Consider the following 25,358-nt stretch of genomic DNA (forward strand, 5'->3'; position numbering starts at 1 on the left):
AGCACAATGAAAGCCCAAATATGAGAATCCACTTCGGTTGTTGTCTGCTTAGAAAAGGGATGATTGGTTGATTGGTTTGGGAATAGGGTGGCAAGAATGGCCTGCTGTTGTATTTACAGCATGATGCAAGGCCGTAATTATAATAAATATTTGGGACACACATCCTTCCTTATGTTCAAAGATGCCTAAAATACTGTCAGGGAGGTGATGAATGCACTTTTTTGGTAGTTTTAGTCCTAGTTGCTGTTGTATTTTGCAGCTTAAATTAGATGTCATTAGGCTGGCACACCTCTGTTGAGCCCTGTGACCCATGCCAGCCAACACGCAGGTGATCTTTGGGAAAGGTCCCTTGAGTGTGACAGTGTTGATGCTGTGAAGCAGAGAGTGTAGCAGGGCGTTGCCTTCATATTAATGGGAAATCAGAGTTTTAATTCCCTGCAGGTGCACATGAGACCTATTGGTTTAAAAAGCACCACTACAACCTCATTATGCGGCATATTTTCTGCATGAATCTAGACATGCATTTTGCACAGGCAGCTTGTCATTGCTTTGTGATATATTATTCACAGTGACACGTTATGCCTGTCTTGCAAAAGCCTCTAAAATCTGTCTGCACGCCCTGCATGCTCTGCTCAACACGGAGCTTTCAGAAAACAACAAGCAGATGTCCAAAAAGCTGTTCACACTGAACAGACGGTGGCTCGGCTATCATAAGGTGAATCTCAGATCACGTTGTTAAGAGAACAGTGAGTGATTTTATGCTGCACTACGTCCACAGACGTCTGGTTTTCTTGACGTCAGGAGAAGTCTGAGCGGACCCAGCGCTGCGCACAAGCACAGCAACCACATCGCTCCCAGAGGGAAGGAGAACACATCACAGCCACAGATCGCCATTTAGGTATGTGCATTTTCCAGTCATGTATATTCACCGAAATGCATCATCAATCGTGTAGTTTTTCTTTCAACTTGTGAAGCTTTTGCATGTCGCATGGCTGCAGCCTCCTGGTTTAACCCAAAGATGCTGCCTTGCCTTCCTTTGACTGCCATACCCTTGAGCGCTGCAGCACGGTTCACACACCCACATCGCCTTTTCTCTCTGTAGTCTACTTGCATGATCACCTACACAAAAATCGGGACTAATTTTCACTATTGCACACGTATCGGACCGGCAAAATGTCTTAATTCCCATTCAACCGCATACTTTCCATTCACGCCCTGCAGCCTCAATGCAGAGCAGGTTATCCAATGTTTCTCAGTGGAATACACTTTCCATTTTACCTGATCTCTTGTATGTGTAGTTTTTCTTCTATTTCAGAGCAACATAATTGTATAAAGATTCGGATGTTTAATATAGCACACAGGTCCCCCAGCTGGTTTCTGCCTCTACTGACCATGCGTTTGTTTTTGCGACGGTGTACGGTCCTTTCCTTGCGACTGTCTCTGCTGCACTGTTTGCCCTACTTTCTCATATTTGTTGCTTTTTTATTGTTGCCTGGCCAGATGTCAGCAAAGTAGACTGTAGTTGTTGTGGGTGGTAGTTTTTTTTGAGGGGGTGGGTGGGGGGGGGGAGTAATCATAGCCTATACTAATTTCAGTGTGCAAGTTTATTTATGTATTTATTGTCCTATTAAGGTTTTTGGTCTTTTTCATTTTCACAGCCTAATAAAAGTTTATTTTCGGATTAATCTTATATATTAACAAATAATAATAATAAAGACTGCAGTACAGACCAGGCCTACAGCTTCAGTTACCCTTCAACTTATTAATCAGTCATCATGCATGCACATGGATGGATTACTGAACCAGCCTACCGGGAACAGGCCACAGGGCCCAAAGTGTCAGGGGCCACGCTGGCCTTTAACTGCAAAATGTCACTCATACAGACACGTAGCAACCACACAGAGATGCAAAATGACCACAAAGAAACATACAACAACCACAAAGATGTGCACAAAGACTTCAAAAAGACCAGAACAACAACAATAGCTGCAAAAAACACCACAAAGCGACCCATGATGACTAAAAAAGAGGCAAAAACAAGCACAAAGAGACACAAAGCAACTACAAAGAGATGCAAAATGACTACAAAATTGGGCAGCCACAGGCAAAAAAGTAACTACAAGAAGACTGAATCAATTACAAATCCACCCATGTGCATATAAGAGTCCAATCAAACTCGCTGCAATAACCAGAACACTACATCAGCAAAATCAATGGTTTATTTAATGGCTGAAGGTTTTATGCAACAATCAGTCGGCCGAACTGTAATGGACATATTAAACCGAGACTGAGGCTGAGTATATCTTGCAGTCTAAATACTCCTAATTAAGTACACTGTAAAGTGCAAGAGTGCCCATTGATTGTGGTGTCATATTTCAAGTCTTATCTATTAATTCTCCACTGTGTGCTGGAATGATGCTTGTAATAGAGACAGCATCAGAAAGTGGTTAAAACTGCCCTACAACATGATACAAAGCCATCTTTCCCTTGAGGGAATTTTTGTCTTGCACACTTATTGTTATCAAAAGTCACTGGTCCAAGCAGTGTATAAATCATTAGTTCGATTGATTACACATGCAGTGGGTCGAAACTTAATTGTGAATGCTTTGAGTCTATTCACTGTTTTTTTTTTTTTCTTTTTTGTTAAATTCTGTTCTTTTTGCTCCACAGCTGTAGTGTGGCGAATCCGATCAGCATTGTAGGATGCCTCTTGGAGAGGATGGAAATGGATGGAAAAAGAAGACATCAGACATCAAAGAACATTATGACTTCAAAGAAGTGCTGGGAACGTAAGTTACGCTGGTAGTTTAGTGCTGTTGTCAGGGCAAAGCTAGATGTCCAGTGGGGAAAAGTGGGAAACTGCACCAAAGGCCCAAACAGCTTGTGTCAGTGAGAAAAGGTGCAATGCTCTTGAATTTTCCAAAGATAATTTTAGCTCCATTGCAATGGTTCTAATTTCCTTCCATTGTGTTGATGGCTGCAGTAGTCTCAGCAATAAATGCCTTAAATCATTGGAAAATAAGGCAAACTGAGGGGTCAAAGGAGGCCCACTACTCATTTTTTCCCCATCTGCCCCTGCTGTCAGAGCCGCAGTCTGTGACTCTAGACTCTGGAGCCGCTCAAGAAACTTGACTGACATTTTGGACGTGCTTGTCACTTCTGTCTGTTTTGACTCAGACTAGTCTTGTTCTTGGCCACTGTTGGATGCTGACTCAGCTATTTCCCACTCGCCTAAGAGTATTAAAAAAAATGCTTTTTTCTTCTCTGGCCAATTTAACTTTCTTCTGAATGTGCAAAATCTTTTCTAATGGAGTAAAATAAAGTTTTAATGGATTTGCCGGTCAAAGGCAATGGAAAGTAAACCGCAGAGTATGTAAAAAAAAACCCCACAATACTTTTCTTTCCTACTAATCTTTTGAAAGCAGATTGCATATTTCCAACTTGCATTCCTGTCTTCATTACAGCCTTGACTAAGTTGATCATGAGTTTAAAGAGACAGTTTACCATGCATGTGTTATTCTACCTGCTCTGGAAATTACTTCTTCGTGTATTTTAAACAGGCTATAGCTACAGCTAATGATACAGATCTTTATGTTAGCCATTCAACACAAATTAAATAATTATCTTTACTGTATAGCAGCAGTCATTGATTAAAGGACAGTGTCAATACTGTCGAGTAATGTGTATGATGATATTTAGGAAGGCTTTCCTTCATGTAAGCTCTGAGTTGATTTACTTGTTGTGAGGTGAGTTGAAAGAATCATGAACGGATGCAGGGCTGATTTTCATATGGAAACTCATTTTTAATTGAGACGATTTTTTTTCTTATTGCCCATAATCTAAAAGATTACAAATACCTACATAAAACTCAATGAAACCTGTCATTTTTTCAAGACACAAATTTTATGACTTTAGACTCAGTTTGAAAATGACAAAAAGAAACAAAACCACTTGGACTTTAACACCAGTGATTCATGACTTGCCTTGGACTTGAGCCTTTTGGCTTGAGAATACTTGACAATAATACATTTTTATTTATAGAGCACTTTTCAGGGTGCTCAAAGACACTTTACAGTTAAAATGCAGTTAAAATAAATAAATAAATAAACAATCAATAACATTGGTCACACATTTAAAGCATTTCTGTAGAGTTTTGAGTAGTTTTTTGATACCTTGTTAAGCCATGCTGTATGTTATAAAAGTGCAACGTTAGTCAGTTCAGTCGGACTTGTTTTAACCAACTTGTTCCAATAAATTATACAAAAAAGCACTAAGCATTTAAAAAAGCATTCATGACTTTTGGTACATTTGGTGATATCCGCATATGACTTCTTTAAGAATCAAAACTTAAAGTTTAGGACTTGGGGCTAAAGTGCAGAAACCTAAGACTTACTTTTGACTGGCAAAACATTGACGTGGCCCCACCAATGATTGACTAAAGGGCTGTGTGAGTTTGGTGAACAGCAGTACAAGTTATGTAATTCTATGAGTTTCTTCGGGGATCAAGAGCACATGCACGCTCAGGGCAAAAGAAAAGTTCACATAAATCAGTTTCTGCAGCTGCTGTGTTAGATTTTGTCTAAAAAAAAACGTTTAAAAGTTTAACTAACCTACACATGCAATGTGGTCTGTGGCACCCACACTGTTGCTCATAGTCTGGAACCCAAATAGACCACATTTATAGTAGGGGTGTGCCATATCGTTCACGATAATATCGGTATATTTTTTTTATGGTTAAAAAAATGCATATCATGATATTGGCAACGTTCCTACTTCTTGATGTAGTGGTTAAAGTTGTTTTAATCACAAAAAGCTACTTACTTTCTGTCACTAAACACATGCAGCTTTCAAAATAAGAGCACAGTGTGTTAACAGAATCCACCACAGAACTTACAAGAAGACTGTCAAAATAAGATGCCTTAAATAAAACATACAAGAACCTTTATTTTCCTTTACAAAATGTCATTAAAATATGCCCCCGGAACCCCAAAATGGTATTTTTATTATTTTCTCATAATCAAGAGTCAAGAGTAATTTTTTTGTATTTGGCAACTGTTGAGATTTGCACTTCACACTACATTTTAGATTTTTATTTATTTATACAGACAAAAAAAAAAATGTTCTTTATATTTTTAAGTATTTGGTAATATCGTCAAGAATATCGTTATCACATAAATAGCCTGAAATATCGTGATAATCTTTTAGGGCCATATCGCCCACCCCTAATTTATAGTATATTTTAAATGAATACACCTTCGTTTTGTAATAAACCCCGAGATTAATCTTCAACCAGCAGGGAAAGGTTGCCTTGTACTGGTCAGGGCTGGACTCACACAGACCTGTGACTACACTCCCCAGGGGGACAGGATTGAGCCCAGATGGTCACAGGGGCACCACCCCGCCCCCCCCAAACTAAGTACAAGTGACCCAGCACATGTCCACCTGTGAGGACACGAGAGTGCCATATGGAGTGTGGTTGTTTTCTATCTTCTCGGAATAACACCTGCTTCCCCAGAGAGGCTGCACAGAATCGGGTTTTAATGACTGCGCAACTTTGGTCCATGTCCAAAAAAAAAGTGAAATGGCTGTGGGTAGATGATGAGGCTGCCTGGTTGTGTCGAGTGCTGTAGGAGGACATCAAATAAGACTCCATCCGTCTCTGTCTCATGATGTTTGCAATGCACTTTGACTAGCAGACTGTTTGAGAAGTCCTGATTGCTGCTGAACGCTGCTAACTTCTATTCTGATTGAACAATGATTGTAATTTGAAGTACGATATTAAGGGTTATATAATCGGGATTGAGAGAGTGAATTGCCAGGATAGCATGTTCCCATCTTTCATAAAAAAAATGGGGTAAAAAGCTGTAGTGATATTCTTTCCCTCCTGTCACTGTAGCTGGACCTGGCAGAGGGCAGAATTAATGTGTTGACGGAAAGCTCCTTATGCTCGGAGAGAAGATTACGGAGGAGCTTTATCCAGGAATTCAGTGCGTGAAGTTAATTGATTTATGTTGAAATATTATATTCAGATCCAGCTTATCCTCCCAGTTCTTCCTCTGTTTGGACTCCACTCCGGGACAAGCTGTCCTCGAGGTAGATTGAAACAATTCCCCCACTCAACAGTTATCATGTCTGTCACCCTTTGGTCACACATTTTGGCTTTTTTTTGTTATTCTCACTAATACTTTTCTAATTTAACAATGTAATTTACCTCGGGTGAAATGAATGACACAGGTGAAGCTTTGATATAACTCTATTTAACTATACTTGTGAGGTTTTACCTAGGGGTGGGTGATATGGCCCTAAAAGAATATCACGATATTTCAGGCTATTTTTGCGATAACGATATTCTTGACGATATTAGGAAATACTTAAAAAGATATAGAAAATATGATTTTTTTTTTAGTCTGTATAAATAATTAAAAATCTAAAATGTAGTTTGAAGTGCAAATCGCAACAGTTGCCAAATACAAAACAATTTACTCTTGACTATTGAGTATGAGCAAATAATAAAAATAACCATTTAGTGGTTTCCGGGGGCATATTTTAATGACATTTTGTAAAGGAGAATAAAGGTTCTTGTATGTTTTATTTAAGGCATCTTATTTTGACAGTCTTCTTGTAAATTCTGTGGTGGATTCTCTTAACACACTGTGCTCTTATTTTGAAAGCTGCATGTGTTTAACGACAGAGAGTAAGTAGCTTTTTGTGATTAAAACGACTTAGTCGAAGTAAGAACGTTGCCAATATCCTGATATGCATATTTTTTTAACCATAAGAAAAATATACCGATATTATTGTGAACGATACGATATGGCACACCCCTAGTTTTACCCCTAACCCTTACAGTGCAGTCTGTTTTTCAGACTGGTCTCCCCTCAAAACCGTCAATATAGGGCGTTTGTACAGGCAGAAAAATATGACTCATATATTTACTTTTTCTTTTTGTCTTTTATAATGCCTAACCAGTTTTTTGCCCTAAACCAAGGTCAGTGGTTTTGTAGCATAAATTCACCTAAACTGCATCCTTTTTTACAACCGCAAACCGTCCCTATATGTATGTTGACATGCGTGCTATTTATATGGTGGATTCTGTCGTTTGGGTTGGAGATCTTGGAGCTGTTTTACTATCAGCAGGATAACATAAAGACTACTGAACAGGTTTTCAAGATTGGTGTTAGGGTGTAGCCTGGGCCGAGTAAGGACCTAAATAATTCAGAAGCAGATCCAAATCACAGTGCAGATACACAAATTATTTTTTCTTTTTCATAAACACAAAGAATTTGTGTTTTTTGGAATAGTCAGAAAAATTTGTTCCAGCATGGGAAAAATTCACATGACCGTCCCCTCAAGTCAGAACATTAACACTGCAAATAGGCCAAGTATTTGTATACAAACATTGACAATGCACATGCATGCCAATTGCAAGAAAATGGACCGCCAATAGGAACACTGTGATCCAAACTGGCAAAAAAGACTATTTCTTTATTTGATGGTGAAATGCTGTTAGATATTATAACAACTTGTCACTCAGCAATAGTCAAGTATAAAAACTGTGTATGTAAAAAAAAAATACATGTATACATGTATAAAAATGAAGACTTTTCTTTGTGCTCTCTGAGTGCCCTTCAGGATTTATAGAACCGTAGTTACATACATAACTTTCTTTTTGATGCTGTCTGATTATCCAAGGTCAATACGGATAAAATGAATAATAATCTAGAGGCCATCTTTGCCCAGTGAGTTTTTATTTATTAAAGTCTGTAGATGGGGTAGAAATTAAAACAGCTCACCTATCACTGTATGGCTTATTGTTATGATAGATCAGGGGTGGCCAACCTGTGGCTCCAGAGCCTCATGTGGCTCTTTAGGCCGCCTGCAGGGGCTCCCCATGGCTGAGACCAAAATTATATACATATTTTTTACATTAAAATGTTCATTTATCAATGGTGTAGACCAAAAAGCTATTTGTATTCCTCAATTGTAAAATTGTATAGCTTTTTTTTTTTTTTACAGCATATTAAAAAAGTTTTGCCATTTAAGTCAACTAAAATGTGCTTCATAGCTTATGAAAGTCTCCGGCCCGGCTCCTCAAACTTTAAGTTTTGCCAACTTTGAGTTTAGTTTTGAGTTCCCCTAGATAGACTAGTTTTCAAAATCATATTAATAAATGCTCAATTTGACTATTAATAATGTTGGTAGGCTAATTTAGACTTATTAGGCTGTTTAATTTTCATTTTAGGCTCAAAATAAGGTTTGCGGCTCCATTACGCGATTTTCTCTCTTTTTTTGGCCAACAGTGGCTCTTTAGTTAGTAAAGGTTGCCCTCCCCTGTGATAGATCATTGCTTCTGTAGCAACCTTGTTCATCATGGATGTTGGCATCATGGTTATCTCTCTTTTAGACTTAGAGATTGTACGTTTTGTCCATGTGCTTGTGTATGATGTCGGGGCGATACTTAAAGGAGAAGTGATATTGATGCAGTTTACGAGTCCTGTGGACAGAGATATCCCTGCCAGCTGGCAGCCTGTCTGACAAAAAAGAAGAGCATGGGGCCCGTTAATAAAATATCAGACCACAACAGGGCAGTAAAAAAGAGTTTTAAACATCCATAGAAGAGTACTTTTTATGTGTATTGCACACTCTCAGAACTCTCAATTCTCTTTCCAGAGCTCTTCACCAAATAGAATAGCTGATGTGATATGGAGCACTTGTGGAACAAAACACAGAGAATACAGTCTGCCTTTGTGAAGTTGTCTGCTGACTCAAAACAATAAGCTCAAATCAACTTCACCTGCAAATACATGTTACACTGTAAACAATTGTCTTGTAAATTAACAGTAGAATACTGGCAGCAGGGTTGCCAGCATTCTACTGTTAATTTTACAGTTCCCTTACTGTTATTTACTTTACAGTATGTTACTGTGATAAAACCACACACTGAATTTCAGTACAATCCTGTATCTCCTTGATTTGACAGTAAAATACTGATACTGCAAACATCATCTAACAAATAAAACACAGTTCAACTTACCCTGTGATTTGCTCAAGAAATGCAGGATTAAAATGGATGTTCCAAGAAAGGAAAGACCAGAGTTGACTGAATGTCTCCTCTAGAAATACAGTAGCTTTCCGTATTTTCTCAGCCTCACCGCTGTTGATTCTACCATAACTCCCAGAATGCAATGCTATTTATGGTATATTACAGTATTTTATGGGAAATGGCAAACTACCTACAAATATTGCCCAGAATGCATTTTTTTCTACAGTATAATACCTTTTTAATGGAAAAAAGTATGTTACTGTCACAATTTGGCTGTTTTCTTACAGCAATCTGTTACAGTGTAAGCTTGAACATATTACAGTAAACGTGTGATAGATAACTGAAGGTTTTCAACTTTACATGGCATAACCTAAAAAAAGGAACAAAAATATACAATGTAAGTAGTAAGATACGAGGAAGAACTACTCGTGAGGTCCAGGTGGATAATGTGTAGGAGCATAAACATGGTGACTCTGCTGCACTAAACACTGTTGGAAAGCACTTACGCTGCTTGTTTATAGAGAAGAGTAGAGGAGTTGAGAGGTTTGACCTACACACGACTTTAGTAGAGTAGAAAACATACAGTTGTAAGTGAATGGTAGTGTCCAAGCTTTGTTGATATGAATTGAAATTATTATTCATAATGAAGCTGACTTCAGAATGAATCTGGAGATAGTTTCAATGTCCACTCTTCTCTCTCTGTTTTTCTCTCAAATGCATGCAAACACACACTGAGAAACACACGTTATACACACACACAATATGGATTAGGCTAAAAAGAGAAAGCTTTTTCGGGACTTGGGAGGCATGTTGGGCTTGAAGGGAGCGCTCGCATCAGGTGAGATCGATCGACTTATGGATGCTTGGAGCTGTCAGCAACAGGTCCAAGGGCCCTTACTGCCTGACTGATGTGAAGTGTATCTTTAGAACAAAAAAATGAATGTTATAGATATTATTTGACATCGCAACAAACATAAATTATTGTGAGTGCAATGGGATTTAATGACGTCACACTCTCTGAGAGCCAGTTGCACCAGCTGTTCCTCAATTCAAACCAATTATCACGTGATTTACTCATAACTTAATCTTACTATAGTTATTGGTGCTGAATAGTTACACCTGTTACAACTGGTAGAGCAAACACACATGAAATGCAGTTCAAGTTTTTATTTTACATTAATAAGCTTATACAGGCAGATTCGGGTCTAGGAGCAGAGTCAGTGTCGGGTTCAGGTTGTTTAACCCATAAGAACCCAGACCCAGTTGTCCTTAAAGGACATGTTCTATAAGTGGACCACATAGAACACATTTCTGATGTTTAAAAATATATATATATACTACTAAAATAAAATAAAAACTAGACACATTTTCTGCTTACAGAGACACAAATTTGCCTTTTTCTTTTGCATCTCCACAACATTTATCAAAATTGTGACTTTAATTTGTTTAGGAAATATGGTCAGAATAAGTTAATGAGTTAAGGTGAAGCATAAAGCTGAATATGGGAGATTCTAGAAGACTTAAAATATTTGTTACACCCGTGTCACCGTGGGTTCTTATGGGTTAAAATCTAGAGTACAATGCGAATCGCAGCAAGGATCGATTGGCAAAGGAACAAAGGAAGTGGCCTGGTATTTGTAGTGCTGGATCTAATCGTAGGCACTAGGAAGCAGGTGGGTGCTGAGGGTGAGAAGGTGGGCGTGGAAGGAGAGGGAAGTGAAAGCAGGTGCACAGTCAGGCCCGAATAAAACGTAGCAAAATGTTTATTTAAATGGAAAGCTGATATGAATGTTGGAGCTACGGCAGCTGTGAAGTCCAGTCTTTATGTTTTTTACAAATAATTTTCAGAGCTTGATGAAATTGGTTTAAATATGTGTATAATACTACAAATTACGCTCAATATTAGAGTTACTGCCCTTGCGTATACTCCAAGCTACAGTGGACACATTTGTATGGGATTGTAGCCGATATTGGCCCAAAAGCATATCGGTATCTGTTAATGTGCTGTCATGATTTTTTTTTACCTAATATATAATGCAGCAAAACATTGGTTGGCATGATTTAGAAATGGTGTTCGCTTTTTTAAATTATTTTTTCAAATAGTCAGCAATTGAGTTTAACTGAACAGTAATGATGTTTATTTAGCTTTTTATTTTATTCCTATTTATTCTTTTTTTTCTCAGTTATGATTTATAGAATTGGCTGACAATGTAACACATTATTTGTATAATGTATAACAATGTTAAATATATTTCCATATTTACCATATTTCACCATTATCGATTCATTTTCCCCCTCTGAAATCAGTATCAGCATCCGTCTGAAAAATCCCATATCGGTCGAGCTCTAGTTTAGCGGTGATGGAGATGGAAATTAATTTGAATTACTTGTTAGCTTGTTAGCTACGAAGAAATAAGGAAAGAGTTTACCAGCACGCTTAACTGATGAACAAATAGCTGGTTCCGCTAAACAGAGCTCCTGGACCTCTAGAGCATTTGACTGCACCCATGTAGTTTACTAGCATGCTATGATGCTATCATGTTAAAATCTGTAGGCCCAATGATATAAGGTGGAGCTTCTAAATAAGAGCTCACTTATCATAGTGAACGCACTATGATAAGTGAGAGACGTTGACAGTGATATGAGAGTGTGTGAATCAATGTTTTCCCATATGGACAGCTGGGATTACAGCGTTTTCAACTCTGTGTGTGTGTGTGTGTGTGTGTGTGTGTGTGTGTGTGTGTGTGTGTGCGTGTGCATGTGCGTGTGCGTGCGTGTCAGACAGAGACCCATGCTGTGGTGTTTATATCGTGCTGATGTCTTTGGTGCAGACACCATCACTCTGCTACAGATGCATGTTTACCAGATGAAGAGCTTTAATGTCACGCTATCTGTCTGTCTGTCTGTCTGTCTGTCTGTCTGTCTGTCTGTCTGTCTGTCTGTCTGTCCGTCCGTCCGTCCGTCCGTCCGTCCGTCTATCTAGAGGTTTCTAAAAATATGCTGTGACAGTCTGGTTCATGTGCACAAAAACAGCCGAGTGTCATCTCTGAGTCTTCGGGGCCAGTGACTCATATGAAACTTATTTACTTTAATTTGTGAACAGCAAGCTAATGTGCATGCCAGGATTATTTATTGGCATAAAATAGATCAAACGATGTGTCACGATTACAGTGATGATTGCTGGTGCAAAAAAAAGAAACTGTGTTTTAATCTGAGACTAAAAATCTTGACAATATTCATTTTTCTCTCCTGTCTGATGTTGAGATCTGAACATTAACTAAATCTCATCAGTTGAGAGTCACGGCTCCAGCAGCCTGCTGTCTTCGTCTGTCTGCTGTTCCTCTTCACTAACCCCCGGAGAGCCCACCCCTACTACGTCCCCAAGTAGAAATTAGCAACTGGATGCTTAATTACAATGTGTCTCAGGCAACAGTAGAGTGTGTGCAAGCAATTTTTTTTCTTTTCAGGAGAAGTGATGATAAAGCAGGGATCAGGTCTATACTGTGTAATCAGATATTTACTGTAGTACAGTCCGGACAATGAATAAAATAACAGATCAGATTCAGTTTTTCAATGCAATGATTCAAATTGAACAATACAGATTCAAATCATGTGATTCAAATTCAGTTTTTAATGCAATTATTCAAGTTAAGCAATTCAAGTTCAAATATAAATAATTCAAATTCAGTTTCTGGTGGCTTATATTTCAGGCCATACGTTTTTTTTTGTCATTTTAAGTCATTCTTAGCACGCTGATGTATGTTAAAGAGTTCATATTTCTGATATGTTTCAATAACAGCTTTACTGATACCTTTGAAACTTATTTTTTTCTTCTTTTAAAACTGAAAAGGGCATTTTTGGTTGCTTGCTATGAGGCTGTTAGTTTAAAAAAAAAGAAAAAAAGAAATAGGGTTCTGATAAGAATGACTCTGAGGATTTATTTGCTCTCATTGCCCCTTATTGCCCTACTCACTGCCTTGGTTGAGGCTCACGTGACCTTTTTCCCATTTCACTGATTGATTCATTTTCCAAGCTAACCAGCTAGAGCTAAAACGATTAGTGGATTAATTAAATCGTAGATTGACAAAATTAATTGGCAGCTAATTTGATACTCGAATAATAGTTTCGTAACTCAATTGGAAGCATAAATGACAAACATTCTCTGTTTCCAACAGTTCAAGTGTGATATTTTGCTGCTGTGTCTGTTTTCTGTCATTTTAAATGGGATGTCTTTGTTCGTCTGACAGAATAACACATTTGAAGCCCCCCAACCTAGGTATAGGACACATGACAAGGCCTTGTTCTGTATTTTCTGACATTTAAAAGAAAATAAATTAAAGTAGAGCCCATCAGGGTTTTGGGGGTGGGCTTCCTCCGACTGCACTCATCTTCATACTCGGCCTTCATTCTGATCTCAACCACTTGAGTTTTGTAACTTTTATGGTTTTATGATCATCAACTCATAACAATAATAACATAATAAATTCAGAAAATGTCAGGAGAAAAAAAAATTCTGGTATTTAGCATATTCACAATGACGTTTCACAGTTTTTAACCATCACTCCTCAGTGAACTGCCTCCTTGGTGGAAGTCTGAGAGCATTTTCTAGTTAATTATCTAGTTATCATTCTGAATTTCACAGGTTTATTAGGAGTCTATTGACATTGATAAACTGAAAAATCAATGAAGCATAGTATCACAAAATTTTGCATGGCAATATTATTATTATTATTATTTTTATTCATGGCCGCCAAGTATTGTAGCAGGCTCACTTTTAGGAATATACTGGAGATACTATAAGATCTAAGGAATCTATAGGCACCACCATGTGCATCAGGATATCATGTCAAGAAGTTGTTAAAATAACACTGCAAAGTTAGGTTTTTTTATGTTTCATTAAAAAAAATTTAGAGCAGTGAAGCTTAGAGTTGAGGAGAGTTTGAGAAAATGCTGCAGTTGTTGTCGTCCATACATGTTTGATATCAGTTCAGTTCAGTTTGACTGAATACTTTGTTGGTCAGTCTGTGGGTTTGACTCTCATTTTGGAGAAATAAAAAAACTGAAGTGAGATGAATAGACTGAGAATTTTATCTTATTTGACAAAACAATTCTTGATTGAATTGAATTTTGGGGACACAGTTAAATCACAATATTGTATCACAATAGTCATCATATCGCAAAATGCTTAAAATCGCAATAATATCGTATCATCATATGACTCAAGTATCAGGATCAAATCGTTTCGTGGGGCCTCTGATGACTCACCCCTCTAGAATTTAGAGAAAAAAGTGAAAATATCAAACAACGTACATTATATTTTCTGACGTAGACTATATTTGTTCCAAAGTGTGACCAGTGTTGACCCTCAGAAACATTTAGTGTGGCCCCTGAAAGTGACATGAAATGCATTGAATTTGAACCTCTTTTTCTGTGAAGCCATCAATCATTTAATGACTCCCTTAATTGGCCTTAGTGAAAATAATGACAGCAGCTGGTAATAATCATTAGTTGCAGCCTTGTAACTAACAATGCTTTTTCTCCATGCATGAACAGAAACATCGTGTTCAGCTCCCTCTATGTATTCCGGGTCCTACCTGTCTGTCTTCCTATCTTTGCCCATTTGTCTATTTTAAACCACCTGAAGACTAAACAGATTATAACTCATCGATAGAAGAGGTTTGACGCTCCTGACTCGGTGAGGAAACCCTCGCTGTAAATACAGCAGACTTAAACACATTAAGATGCTTTTATGGGTCGATGCAAATTGGAGCTTTATGCGATGATGCTTTTAGATTATTTTCAGGACTTTTAGAAAAATGAAACCGGAGATGTGTGTGAGAATCGTCTCTCCCCTCGTGTGCATCAGCTTCACTATGCAAACATTTCTGCTGCGCTGGTTCGTTGAGCACAAGATGGCCACGGTACAAACCCCTCTCAAGGATTACCGCAGATCCACACTGGGCATTTATTATGACATGATGATGGGAGGAGGTGTACTGAGAAGGTCAGGCATGCACAATGACTCTTCCTCTCTGTAAATATCTGTTCATAGACACAGAATAAACACATAGTGAGACATTTTTTCCTTTTATTTAAGGCTGCACACTTTTCAAGTTCAGATCGAGAACGAATGCTGCTGTTGTGATAGACAGAGGAGGGAATATTTGCTAAAACATGGATACTGAACTCACATTGTGTATTGCATGACGGTGCTGTTTCACACGCATGTAAAGGATCCCTGCAGTTGCTAACAACGTTTGTGCGTTCAGGCCTCCTCCTGAGCTCCCTCCCACGCTCCTGTGGGGAGACTGTGTAAATACACACTATTCTCCCTCTCACCATCACCATAATCCATAATGCAGTCTAGTCTCCCTCAGAAACCGCCACACTACATTTACTCTATCTATTATTGAACGTCTAAAAATAGTTTCCCTTTTTTTTGAAAGCAAGTGATATTACTATAAATGTCTGCATGCGACTGTTGCTTCATCTCCCGAGCTTTTTTCCAGCCCCCCGAAAAACTCTCGCTAATGTCACCATTTTGAATTATTCATCTAAACAGCACTCACAAACACACACACACACACACACACACACACACACACAGATGGCTGGTATTTGGAGATCCTTTAAGAAAAAAAAAAGGTTAGTTGAGAGACAGGAATCAACCAAAAACACAATTTTCCACAAAAAAAAACATTGAGAATTCTACAATTTTTTGCATGAAAAGCTCTGAATATTCTGTCTCGTCAGAGTTTTCTTTTGCGTAACATTTTCAATCCATCATGACCTGCAGCCTGGGAAGAAAGAATCCTTCTTTTCCATCTTGTCCATTTCACCCCACACTCCCACACATTTCTTTTTCCTCCTCCTCTAACGTGTGCGTGTGTGCGTGTGTGTTTCCACTGCCTGTGTTTCAGGGGAGCTTTCTCAGAGGTGGTTCTAGCAGAGGAGAAAAGAACCCAGAGGCTTGTGGCAATCAAGTGCATCCCCAAGAAAGCGTTGGAAGGCAAAGAGAACAACATAGAAAATGAAATTGCGGTACTACACAGGTGAGGTCACCAAAGTTCCCCTCAGAAAGCATCAGCTGGTGCTTGTGTCCAGCGGGAGGAATTAGCCAGTGCGGCCTCTTCCAAAAAATGCATGTTCAGATGCCGAAATGTGTGCAAGGGGTCAATTGAATGGGTGACTAAATGCATGGTGTCAGTAGAAACAGTAGGATTGTGCACCGGAAATGTCAGGAGTAAAGAAGATAGACCTATTTTTAGTGTCCCTGTTGCCAGGGCAACAGCACACAGAGGCGGAGATGGTGTGGAGTTCCCCGCAGCAGTGTATTGAAGAAAGAGAAAGAGACATAGAGGGTGGAGAAGTGGAGAGGGGGGTAGGGCATGATAGAAGGAGAGAGATATGGCAGAATGGGGGGGAAGTGGAGTTTAGCCAAATACTAAAAGTCACCATTAAATAAATAAAAGTCATGAGAGCAAGAGATGTGAAGAAAGTTAATCTGGGGGAAAAAAACACACACACAGAGGGATTCTCTGTTTCTACTTTAAGTCATCTCAGCTGCTGTTACAGCGATGGTGTGTTCATTGGAATAGGAAGAGCAGACTCTAAATTTGAATTATGCAGCAAGAATGCCATCTGGTGACCAACTGACAGTAAGCATGAGAGAAATTTGGCTCGATTGGAAATGCAACATATGCACGTTACGTTTTTTTGTCCATTTATCTTCCTCAGAATCAAGCACCCCAACATTGTTACACTGGAGGACATCTTTGAAAGTACATCCCATCTATATCTCGTCATGCAGCTGTGAGTTCCTCGTCCTCTTTATCTTACACAAGGGCCGATTTTATTATAGAACACTTTCAACATCCATTTTTACTGGAAAATTGCAACCAAGCAGCAACCTCAGGCTGAAAAATAAAGCCAACGAGGAAGTGCTAAAAACTGCAGTTCCTTAACCAGCCACTGGAAGCTGGCTTCAAAAGCGAGTCAATCCCCATAGACCTCTATGTTAACTTTGCAGCAGAAACAAACAGCCTGGTTTGAAAAGGGGCAGTCCATCGCCAAGAGGTTAAAGAACTGGAGGGTTTGCTGGAGGTTGCTGGTTTGAAACCCAGGGCTGACAGGTCAAGGACTGAAGTGCCCCTGAGCAAGGCACACAACCCCCCACTGCTTCCGGGTACAGAAATGTGCTGCCCCCTGCTCCTAGCATGGTGTGTTCACTGGTTTGTAAAGGATGGGTAAAATGCAGAGGACAAATTCACTGCTCGCTGTTTCAGTGAGTGTGCAAAACTGAACTAATCTTAGAATACAATTTGGTCTCTATTGGTGATTACCCTGTTCATGACAAATGTTTTTATATAACTCACCTGTTTTAATTTTGATCATGGTATTCATCCTAAGCATACAAAGCCACAAATCTTAGTTTTTACACCAATACACTAAAACATATTTATGAATATTATCTTCGATTTCTGCCAATTGCTGCCCCTAAATCCTACACACTGCTCCCTTAAAATTCACTTCCCCCTTAAATCATGTTATTCCACATTATAGTGTCATATAATGTATAATCATATCTATATGTATATCAATTTTAACTGCAACATATATTCTAGATGTCTATGCATCCAGAAGTTAGAACAAAAGCCTTTGGTTTGAAAAATTTTTGGCCGCACACCACGATCTTTTCTTGTAGCCTAAATTCAATATAAAACCAGTAAAGTTCAGCTGTTTTCCGTAATTTTCGCCTGGCAGGGTATCTGGAGGTGAGCTCTTTGACAGGATTGTGGAGAAAGGCTTCTACACGGAGAGAGATGCCAGCCAACTCATCCACCAGATCTTGGATGCAGTCAAATATCTCCACGATATGGGGATCGTCCACAGAGACTTGAAGGTATCATCGCTCGGGGAAGACAGAAATATAACAGCTCAATCTGGCTTGCAGTTGCTTTTTTTTCCCCCCTCCTTGCAAAGCCCGCCCCTGTGATCTCTCCTCTTGTCTTTGCAGCCAGAGAATCTGCTGTATTACAGCATGGACGAAGACTCCAAAATAATGATTAGTGACTTTGGACTGTCAAAGATAGAGGGCGCGGGCAGTGTTATGTCCACAGCCTGCGGTACTCCGGGATATGTGGGTAAGGCATTTATTTCCCTGGTCAGCCAGACTCTCCTCACCTCCCCCCTCGCTCTTTCATGTGAGCTCAGCACTTGCTGTTTCAGCTGATATCCCCTCTTCATTCGTTGCGTTGTGAGAGGCTCTTTGATCCACTACTGAGTCAATTGCAAGTGTTTCACAAGTGCTCTCTACCTGTTTAACGTGACCTACCAAATCACATTGTATCACCAAAAGGTCAAGATTACTTGAATTCACCCTCACTGCTGCTCTGTGTTGTATATTTCCCGCTATGTGTATGTTTCACAGCTCCCGAGGTGCTCGCCCAGAAGCCCTACAGCAAAGCAGTCGACTGCTGGTCTATAGGAGTTATTTCTTATATTCTGTAAGTCTGAGCTTATAAAAGTGTTATAAAGTGCTAGAGCCATTTTGTACATTGTAGAGAAGCTGATAAATAATTCAGATTTGTATTTCATAAGTTCATAGTTCTTTATTGAAGTTGTAAGAATGCCTATTGGTTCGTATGAATTGCACTCTTCTTATTGGCTGAGATGTGTGTAATGTCATAATTGCTTCCTTTGTTTTAATTAGGATTATGGAGACGAGGAGAGCACACTAGTTTTTGACCGTGCTCATAATTATTATTATTTTGGATTGCTACAGTTTATTGTTTGTAATGCTCAAACGAAAGGTTTTCAATAAACCATAAGAAAGAAACTGTGGGATTTTTTCGGCTTAAGACACGCGTCAACTACATCCTCACGCTCCATAATTGAAGTGTGCGTTTTAAGTAAAACTAGACGGAGCCACACTAACATAAAGTGAGAGTTTTAGAGTGTTGAACATGTTCCAATCTCGCTCCCTCAGGTTATGTGGATACCCTCCGTTTTACGATGAAAACGATGCCAAGTTATTTGAGCAGATTCTGAAAGCAGAGTATGAATTTGACTCTCCGTACTGGGATGACATCTCAGATTCAGGTACAACAGATTATTAAAGATATGTCTGACAGATCCAACAGTGAAAACAAACAGATCAGAGTGTATTATTAAACCCTGAACTCGGTTTTATATTCTTGCAGCCAAAGACTTCATCTGTCACCTGATGGAGAAAGAGCCTTTGAAGAGATATACATGTGATCAGGCCCTCCAGCATCCATGGTGAGGAAGTCAAAATACTTATTATCTTCATATCTCATGTAAAAATAGATAAAAACTACTCTCATATTCATGCCTTTCAATATGGTTGTTTGTGGTGCTGAAATCCATTTGTCAGTTAGTTAATTGAAGGAACTCAAAAGCTAAAGGATTTTAATTTAACTGGAATTAAACATACATTTTAATAATAGATTGATATGTTAAGACATTTATCGAGCATTCTTTAGCCCCATGTGCAGATTACTAACTTTTATATGTTTTAAATTTAAGATTTGTTCTTTTATTGGCATTTTATCTGCTTTTTATGTGATCATCTCTCATGTATGCATCATATTTGTTTACAAAAAGTGTTTAATTTGAAAAAGCACTAGTGCTTAAGCTTGAATACACTATATAAATTATTATTATTATTATTATTATTATTATTATTATTACTATATAATTGTAAATCTATTATCTTTTTTTTAGAACTGTTGGTCAATTAAAACAAGCAATTTGAAGATGTCACTTTGGGATCTTGAAAATGACAATGGACTTTTTTTTTTTACTTTTCTATTTATTTTCAGAGACAAAAACAAATTAAACAAACACTTGGAAAAAAAAACCTGTAATGCTGCAGCTAACAACCATTTTCAATATGAGTGATATTCAGTTTATATATGTGTGACAAGAAAACTATTAAATGTTGACATTCAGGAAGCTGGTACAAGCTAAATACTGGAACAATGAATCAGTCATCACACTAGTTACCAATTAATTGGTAACACCTTACAATAACCATCTAAGTGATGTTTATAGATGGTTTATAAGCCAACTATTAACCATTTACAAAATTCTATACATATTTAATCTTTAAATGTTTTTTCAAACAATTTCTTAAAGGTATAAGAATCATTTTGTAATCATTTACATACTTAATATGGTGTTTAAAATGTTATAATGAGTGCAAAACTATTAATGAACTAATAATTATAATGTAATTGTTTGTTTATGGTAAAGTAACTATCAACTTACATTAATATACCTTCTATTTGGCATTTATAAACATTAATACATTTTCTATTTACCATTCTAAATGGCCTATATACGGCTTATAAATGATGATTGAACATTAGTAATCTGTTTACCATTTATAAATGATGGTTATTGTAAAGTGTTACCAACTAATTTTCTATTGATCTACTCTTTTAAATGAAAATGAATACATGGAGTAAGGCCCAGCCAGGTGCCTCCACAGCCTGTAAGCCCTTTTCTATCTGTTGACCTTGCAGGATATGTGGAGATACAGCTCTGGACAAGAATATCCACGAATCTGTCAGCGCTCAAATCAAGAAGAACTTTGCCAAAAGTAAATGGAAGGTCAGTGCCTCGGCTGAATCATGGCACAGCCTGCTGAAAGAGCAGTATTAAGATTGGCAGGAGCACATTTTGTTCGCCTTTGCTGTTTTTCTCCCTCGGTAGCTGTCAGACACCGACCGGTTTTTCCTTCCTCTCTCTTTTTCTCTCTCTCTCTTTCTCTCTCACTCTCCCTCTCTGTCCATGTAGCAAGCATTTAATGCCACAGCGGTGGTGCGCCACATGAGGAAGCTGCAGCTGGGCACGAGTCTCGAGGGACCCAGTCAGATCACTCCCACCAGTCCCTGCCATGGACATCTGCTCCCAGAGGAGGAGGAGGAGGAGGAGGAAGATGATCTGGGGAACGGAGAGGAGGAGAGCTGTAAGTTGTTGATTCACAGTGGACAAAGAAACTGTTTTTCAATTCATTTAGACGTGTGAATCTGTTCATTTACAACAATCATGCCACAGTATGTAATAAAATGGTTATTGACGTAGAATATTAGTGCTGTCCTGAATAACATTTTTTGAGGTTGAATTGAAAATTGAATATTCCACTTTTCACTTTGGCTGCAGGAGGGGTTTGAGCATGATATTTCTGTGTTATCTGCATGGCACTGCAGTTAGCTTAAGCTTATGACACTTAATACATTTCATTGAATTTTTCTCTGCTCATAACTTGAATCCTAACAGAACACAACTTCTGAATTCCAGTCCTTCAGCTTAACCCATTGAGGCCTAAAACGCCTGTAAAACCTCTGGGCAATTTTAAAATAAGCCCCTAAAACCTGAAGTTTTTCCGGAAATTCAACAGAAGTGTCAACGCTTCTACTAAATAATAGATTTTTCAGCCTCTGTAGCAGATAGAAATGAAATTCAAAAAGTATTTGAGAGCTTATACAAATACTACAAAATGGCGTATACGTTTTCCAGGCTTCAATGGGTTAATTAAAGGAAGTGGCGAAAGAATCCTCAGATCAGGTCAGATCTTTTATCTAAGTAAAAGTACATACCACACTGCAAAATTACCCCACTACAAGTGAAAGACTTACTTAATTAAAAGACAAAAGTATCTGCATTAAAATGTACTAAAAGTATAAAAAGTAAAAGTATCCATTATGCAGAATGGTCCCACTCAGATTGTCAAATATATTCTAAATATATTATTGGATAATTATTATTATTATTGATGCATTTATGTAAGCAGCGTTTTTATATCTCAATGTAGGGCTCATTTTAACTACTTGAGATAACTACTTTCATTTTTAAAATTGTCTAATCACTTTAAACTATCATGGCTAAATGTAGTGGAGTAAAAAGTTCAATATTTGCCTTAAAATGTAGTGAAGTAGAAGTATAAAGTTACATATGTGGAAATACTCAAGTAAAGTACAATTACCTCAAAATTGTACTTAAGTACAGTACTTGAGTAAATGTATAGTTAAATTTCCACCACTGGTTAAAGGCATTGCTTTTTAAGGATTCTGTTACTCTGCTGTCCTAGAGTCAAGATGTTTTTTTAAATATTTTTGTAAAAAAAACAAAAAGATATTTCAACCTGTGTCTTATTCTCATAATTGCTAAAGAAAGCTACATTTGCTAACCTCATAGTTAAGGAAATTACTTCTGCAAAATTTGAGAGTGTACATAGAATGCTTTAGGTGGCTCGTGCTGCTTGCACAGAAATGTTGTTGTGCAGGAGTTTCCTATGTCTCTACAAAGGCGGTGGTGAGTGCAGTGTTACTATGACTCATATTCAGAGTGGCTACACTTAATAAGAATAAGTCCTGAGTTGTAAAATACCAGAATTCTCCCTTTTTTTTTTTTTTTTTAAGATTTTTTTTTTTGGCATTTTTATTGCTTTATTAGATAGAGACAGATAGAAAGGGGGAGACAGAGGGAAAGACATGCAGCAAAGGGACCTCAGGCTGGATTCGAACCCGGGTCCGCTGCAGCAAGCACATGGCCATGTGGTAAGCGCTCTACCAGTGTGAGCCACCAGGACGCCCCCAGAATTCCCCTTTAACGTCATATGTTTCTCTGTTTTGCTATAATCTCCAGTGTCACACTACGAGGACGGCCGCCGCGGTAGCACCGAGGGCAGCGCAGACCGGGACAGCCTGAGAAGCTGCACCTACTGCTGCAGGCCGGCCAGTCGCGTTTGAGCAAAACCTCATGGAGACATTGTATCCCTGGAGCACCCAGAGCCCGCCCGCCCAGTCTGGCCAGGAATGCAGAGTAGTTATCAGGCAGTGTCCACCAGAGTACATTCACAGCGAGCAGGTCACTGTCACAGTGTGGAGAAACACACTGTAAGTCTTTGTCCCAAAAGAAAAACAAGAAAAGAAATACACATCCTGAGTCAAGACACACAAGTTTTAACTTTTTTTTTGCAGAACAGAATGCTCCAAGTGAGCAGTAATTTAAAGTAAGGGCCTGTCTGTGTGATTAGCAACCCAACATGTAGTTGTCTTTTGAAAACAGGGGTCATTTAACAGTGTGTGCATTACAAGAAGTGGTTGTGGATGTCTCTGGAGTCGTGATCAAAGACGAGGCAGTGGCCTAAAGGCATTCTTCTCGATTATTTTTGTTTTCACATTATCTGTCACATCTACCTCTAATCACAATTACCGTCCGTCTGCATCCATCTGGCTCACAAACTCTGCATTACTGGCAGCTTTCTCCAAAAATCTGGCCAGACAGGGCACAAAGAAAATAAAAAGGGAACACTTTCTAAAAAGGGAAATACTGAAAGCTACTCCTGCATGTCTTTATACTCCTTACCCATCAATGTGACTCGGTCCAGTCACTGACCAAGTAGCTGTTTAGTTTTAATAGAGTAAATCTTAAAAGGCATGACTTCACTGCCGACACCACCTTCCCATTTGTTCAGTTTGATCACTCTGTCTTTTTTCTCATATTAGGTGTTTCTGTCCTTTTTAGAAGTATTTCTGACTTTTTTTAAACCTTTTTTTTTTGGTTTTTGGATAATGAAGGGTGATTCTGGGGGTTATGGACTCTATATTCTGGCTCAGACTGGGTTTGTGAAGAGTGGTTCTGACCTGGAGTGTCTGCATGCTTCTGTTTGGGGAAAAAAAACATTGAAATGTATGAATATCAAAAGGAGACTTTTTTGTTTGTTTTATGGCTGTTCTGTTATCAGAGGCTCAAACTGAGATCCCCGTAAGTCTGTAAATCACAGGAATCTGACCTCCCTCCGTGGGCTTACATCATGTTAGGAGGAGTTATTTTGAAGGTGCGATTATGTTGAGAATCCACTGTGCGTGGGAAGAAAATGATTACATTCATATCACGCTCATCCTCCCTGTTCTGTTTCTATCAAGCGTCTAAATATCCGCCTGCTGTCAGTCTGTGAGTCTTATGCCCAGTCGGAGGGATCTCAGTCTGGGCGCTCCGCCTGCTCTGTGCTGTGCACCTCTAGTGGAAGAAGTTTTGGTCTACTGTTTGCATGACCTGGTTAAATATGTTTACATGAATGATGATCAATTAGTATAAACACACATGATTATTATTACTCTGTTGTATTGAAAAATGATGTAATACTGTAATTTTGAGCTATATAATGTGAAGTGAGTAACACCAGAAGTAATGTTGTTGACAAAGTACAACACAGCACAGTGGACTTATCATTTGCATTGATGGTCAAGTCTCTAACCGAGTGACATTTCTCCTGTACTATGTTTATTTATGACTCTTTTTTCCCCCCCGGTCTGTTTTCTTGCTGTTGCTTTTGTAGAATCTATTAATTCCTCCAACACAAGCAGGAAAAATACGGATATATCTTCAATTTAAACAGGTGCCAGCCACGGTAAAAAAATAAAAAAAAAACATTAAAAGAAATATCTTGGTGCTGGAAGCATCGCCTGTCTGCTGTGGGAGTAGCCTTCAGTGTGAAAGCTGATAGATGAACTACAGTACTAAGCCATACAGTGAGGTGGGGATGTTTAACTGTAGATTCAGATCATCTTATGAATAATATGCCTCAGATGAAGATTTTTTTGGCACAATATCCACTGAAAAAATAGAACAAAATTCACCTGAAAACACTTAAATCTTGATATTAATCATGCCATGACATTGTTAATTTAAGGTATTATTAGATAGCTGTAGAGAGACACAACCATTAAACCCCTCAATCTGCCATTGATACTAACAGGTCCGTAGTACAATAAAAGAAGGCAATCACTCTGGATTTACATGACTGTAATTGTGGAAAATATGCAAACTGTGTGTGAAGGGCTTCATGTTCACTGTACGATAGCCAGTGTTGATGACTTTGATAACCTGGCTATTATTTGTTTGGTAATGACCTTATATTGAACCTTACCTGGGATTTGTTTCCACTTGGCTGTGTTCTTTTTTTTTTAAGCTTATTTTACCCATTACAAACACATCTAAATGCATAAAAGAAACACGTGTATATTATATATATAAATATAAGTATATATTGTATATCCTTTTTTGTAAAAGCTGTTTTGAGCTACAAATGTATGGATGCAATGCATCATGGGTTATTGAACAAGATGTAAGAAAATACAATGATTTGTACCCACAGAGAAATGATTGCAGGAAATGAAATAAAACTTCCTTGTCTATGCATTGTGTGTTCTGTCTTTATTAAATACATTCAATCTTAGATTCTTCAAGAAGTGGAAAAGATTCAAACATTTAAAGGAGACAT

The 25,358-nt window shown here is 38.3% G+C and overlaps 1 protein-coding gene across 1 annotated transcript; it reads left to right on the plus strand.

The window, feature by feature from the left end:
* Positions 1 to 565: 565 nt before the first annotated feature.
* camk1a (calcium/calmodulin-dependent protein kinase Ia) lies at positions 566 to 25,274 on the plus strand. Its single transcript, XM_059329211.1, has 12 exons — positions 566 to 898; positions 2,671 to 2,789; positions 15,964 to 16,095; positions 16,781 to 16,855; positions 17,807 to 17,945; positions 18,060 to 18,186; positions 18,474 to 18,549; positions 19,032 to 19,144; positions 19,246 to 19,324; positions 20,593 to 20,680; positions 20,867 to 21,038; positions 22,718 to 25,274. Exons 2-12 carry the CDS (start codon positions 2,704 to 2,706, stop codon positions 22,819 to 22,821), a joined length of 1,191 nt encoding a protein of 396 aa, XP_059185194.1. The 5' UTR covers positions 566 to 898; positions 2,671 to 2,703; the 3' UTR covers positions 22,822 to 25,274.
* Positions 25,275 to 25,358: the final 84 nt, after the last annotated feature.

Source organism: Centropristis striata, chromosome 3 (genome assembly GCF_030273125.1).
Source record: "Centropristis striata isolate RG_2023a ecotype Rhode Island chromosome 3, C.striata_1.0, whole genome shotgun sequence".
Classification (NCBI taxonomy): Eukaryota; Metazoa; Chordata; class Actinopteri; order Perciformes; family Serranidae; genus Centropristis; species Centropristis striata.

Bases quoted from the DNA above. Each gene is read 5' to 3' on its own strand.
- camk1a (XM_059329211.1), top strand. From the start codon at position 2,704: ATGCCTCTTGGAGAGGATGGAAATGGATGGAAAAAGAAGACATCAGAC. The intron at 17,946-18,059 runs GTATCATCGCTC...TTGTCTTTGCAG, and splicing joins TCGTCCACAGAGACTTGAAG to CCAGAGAATCTGCTGTATTA. The intron at 18,187-18,473 runs GTAAGGCATTTA...TATGTTTCACAG, and splicing joins CGGTACTCCGGGATATGTGG to CTCCCGAGGTGCTCGCCCAG.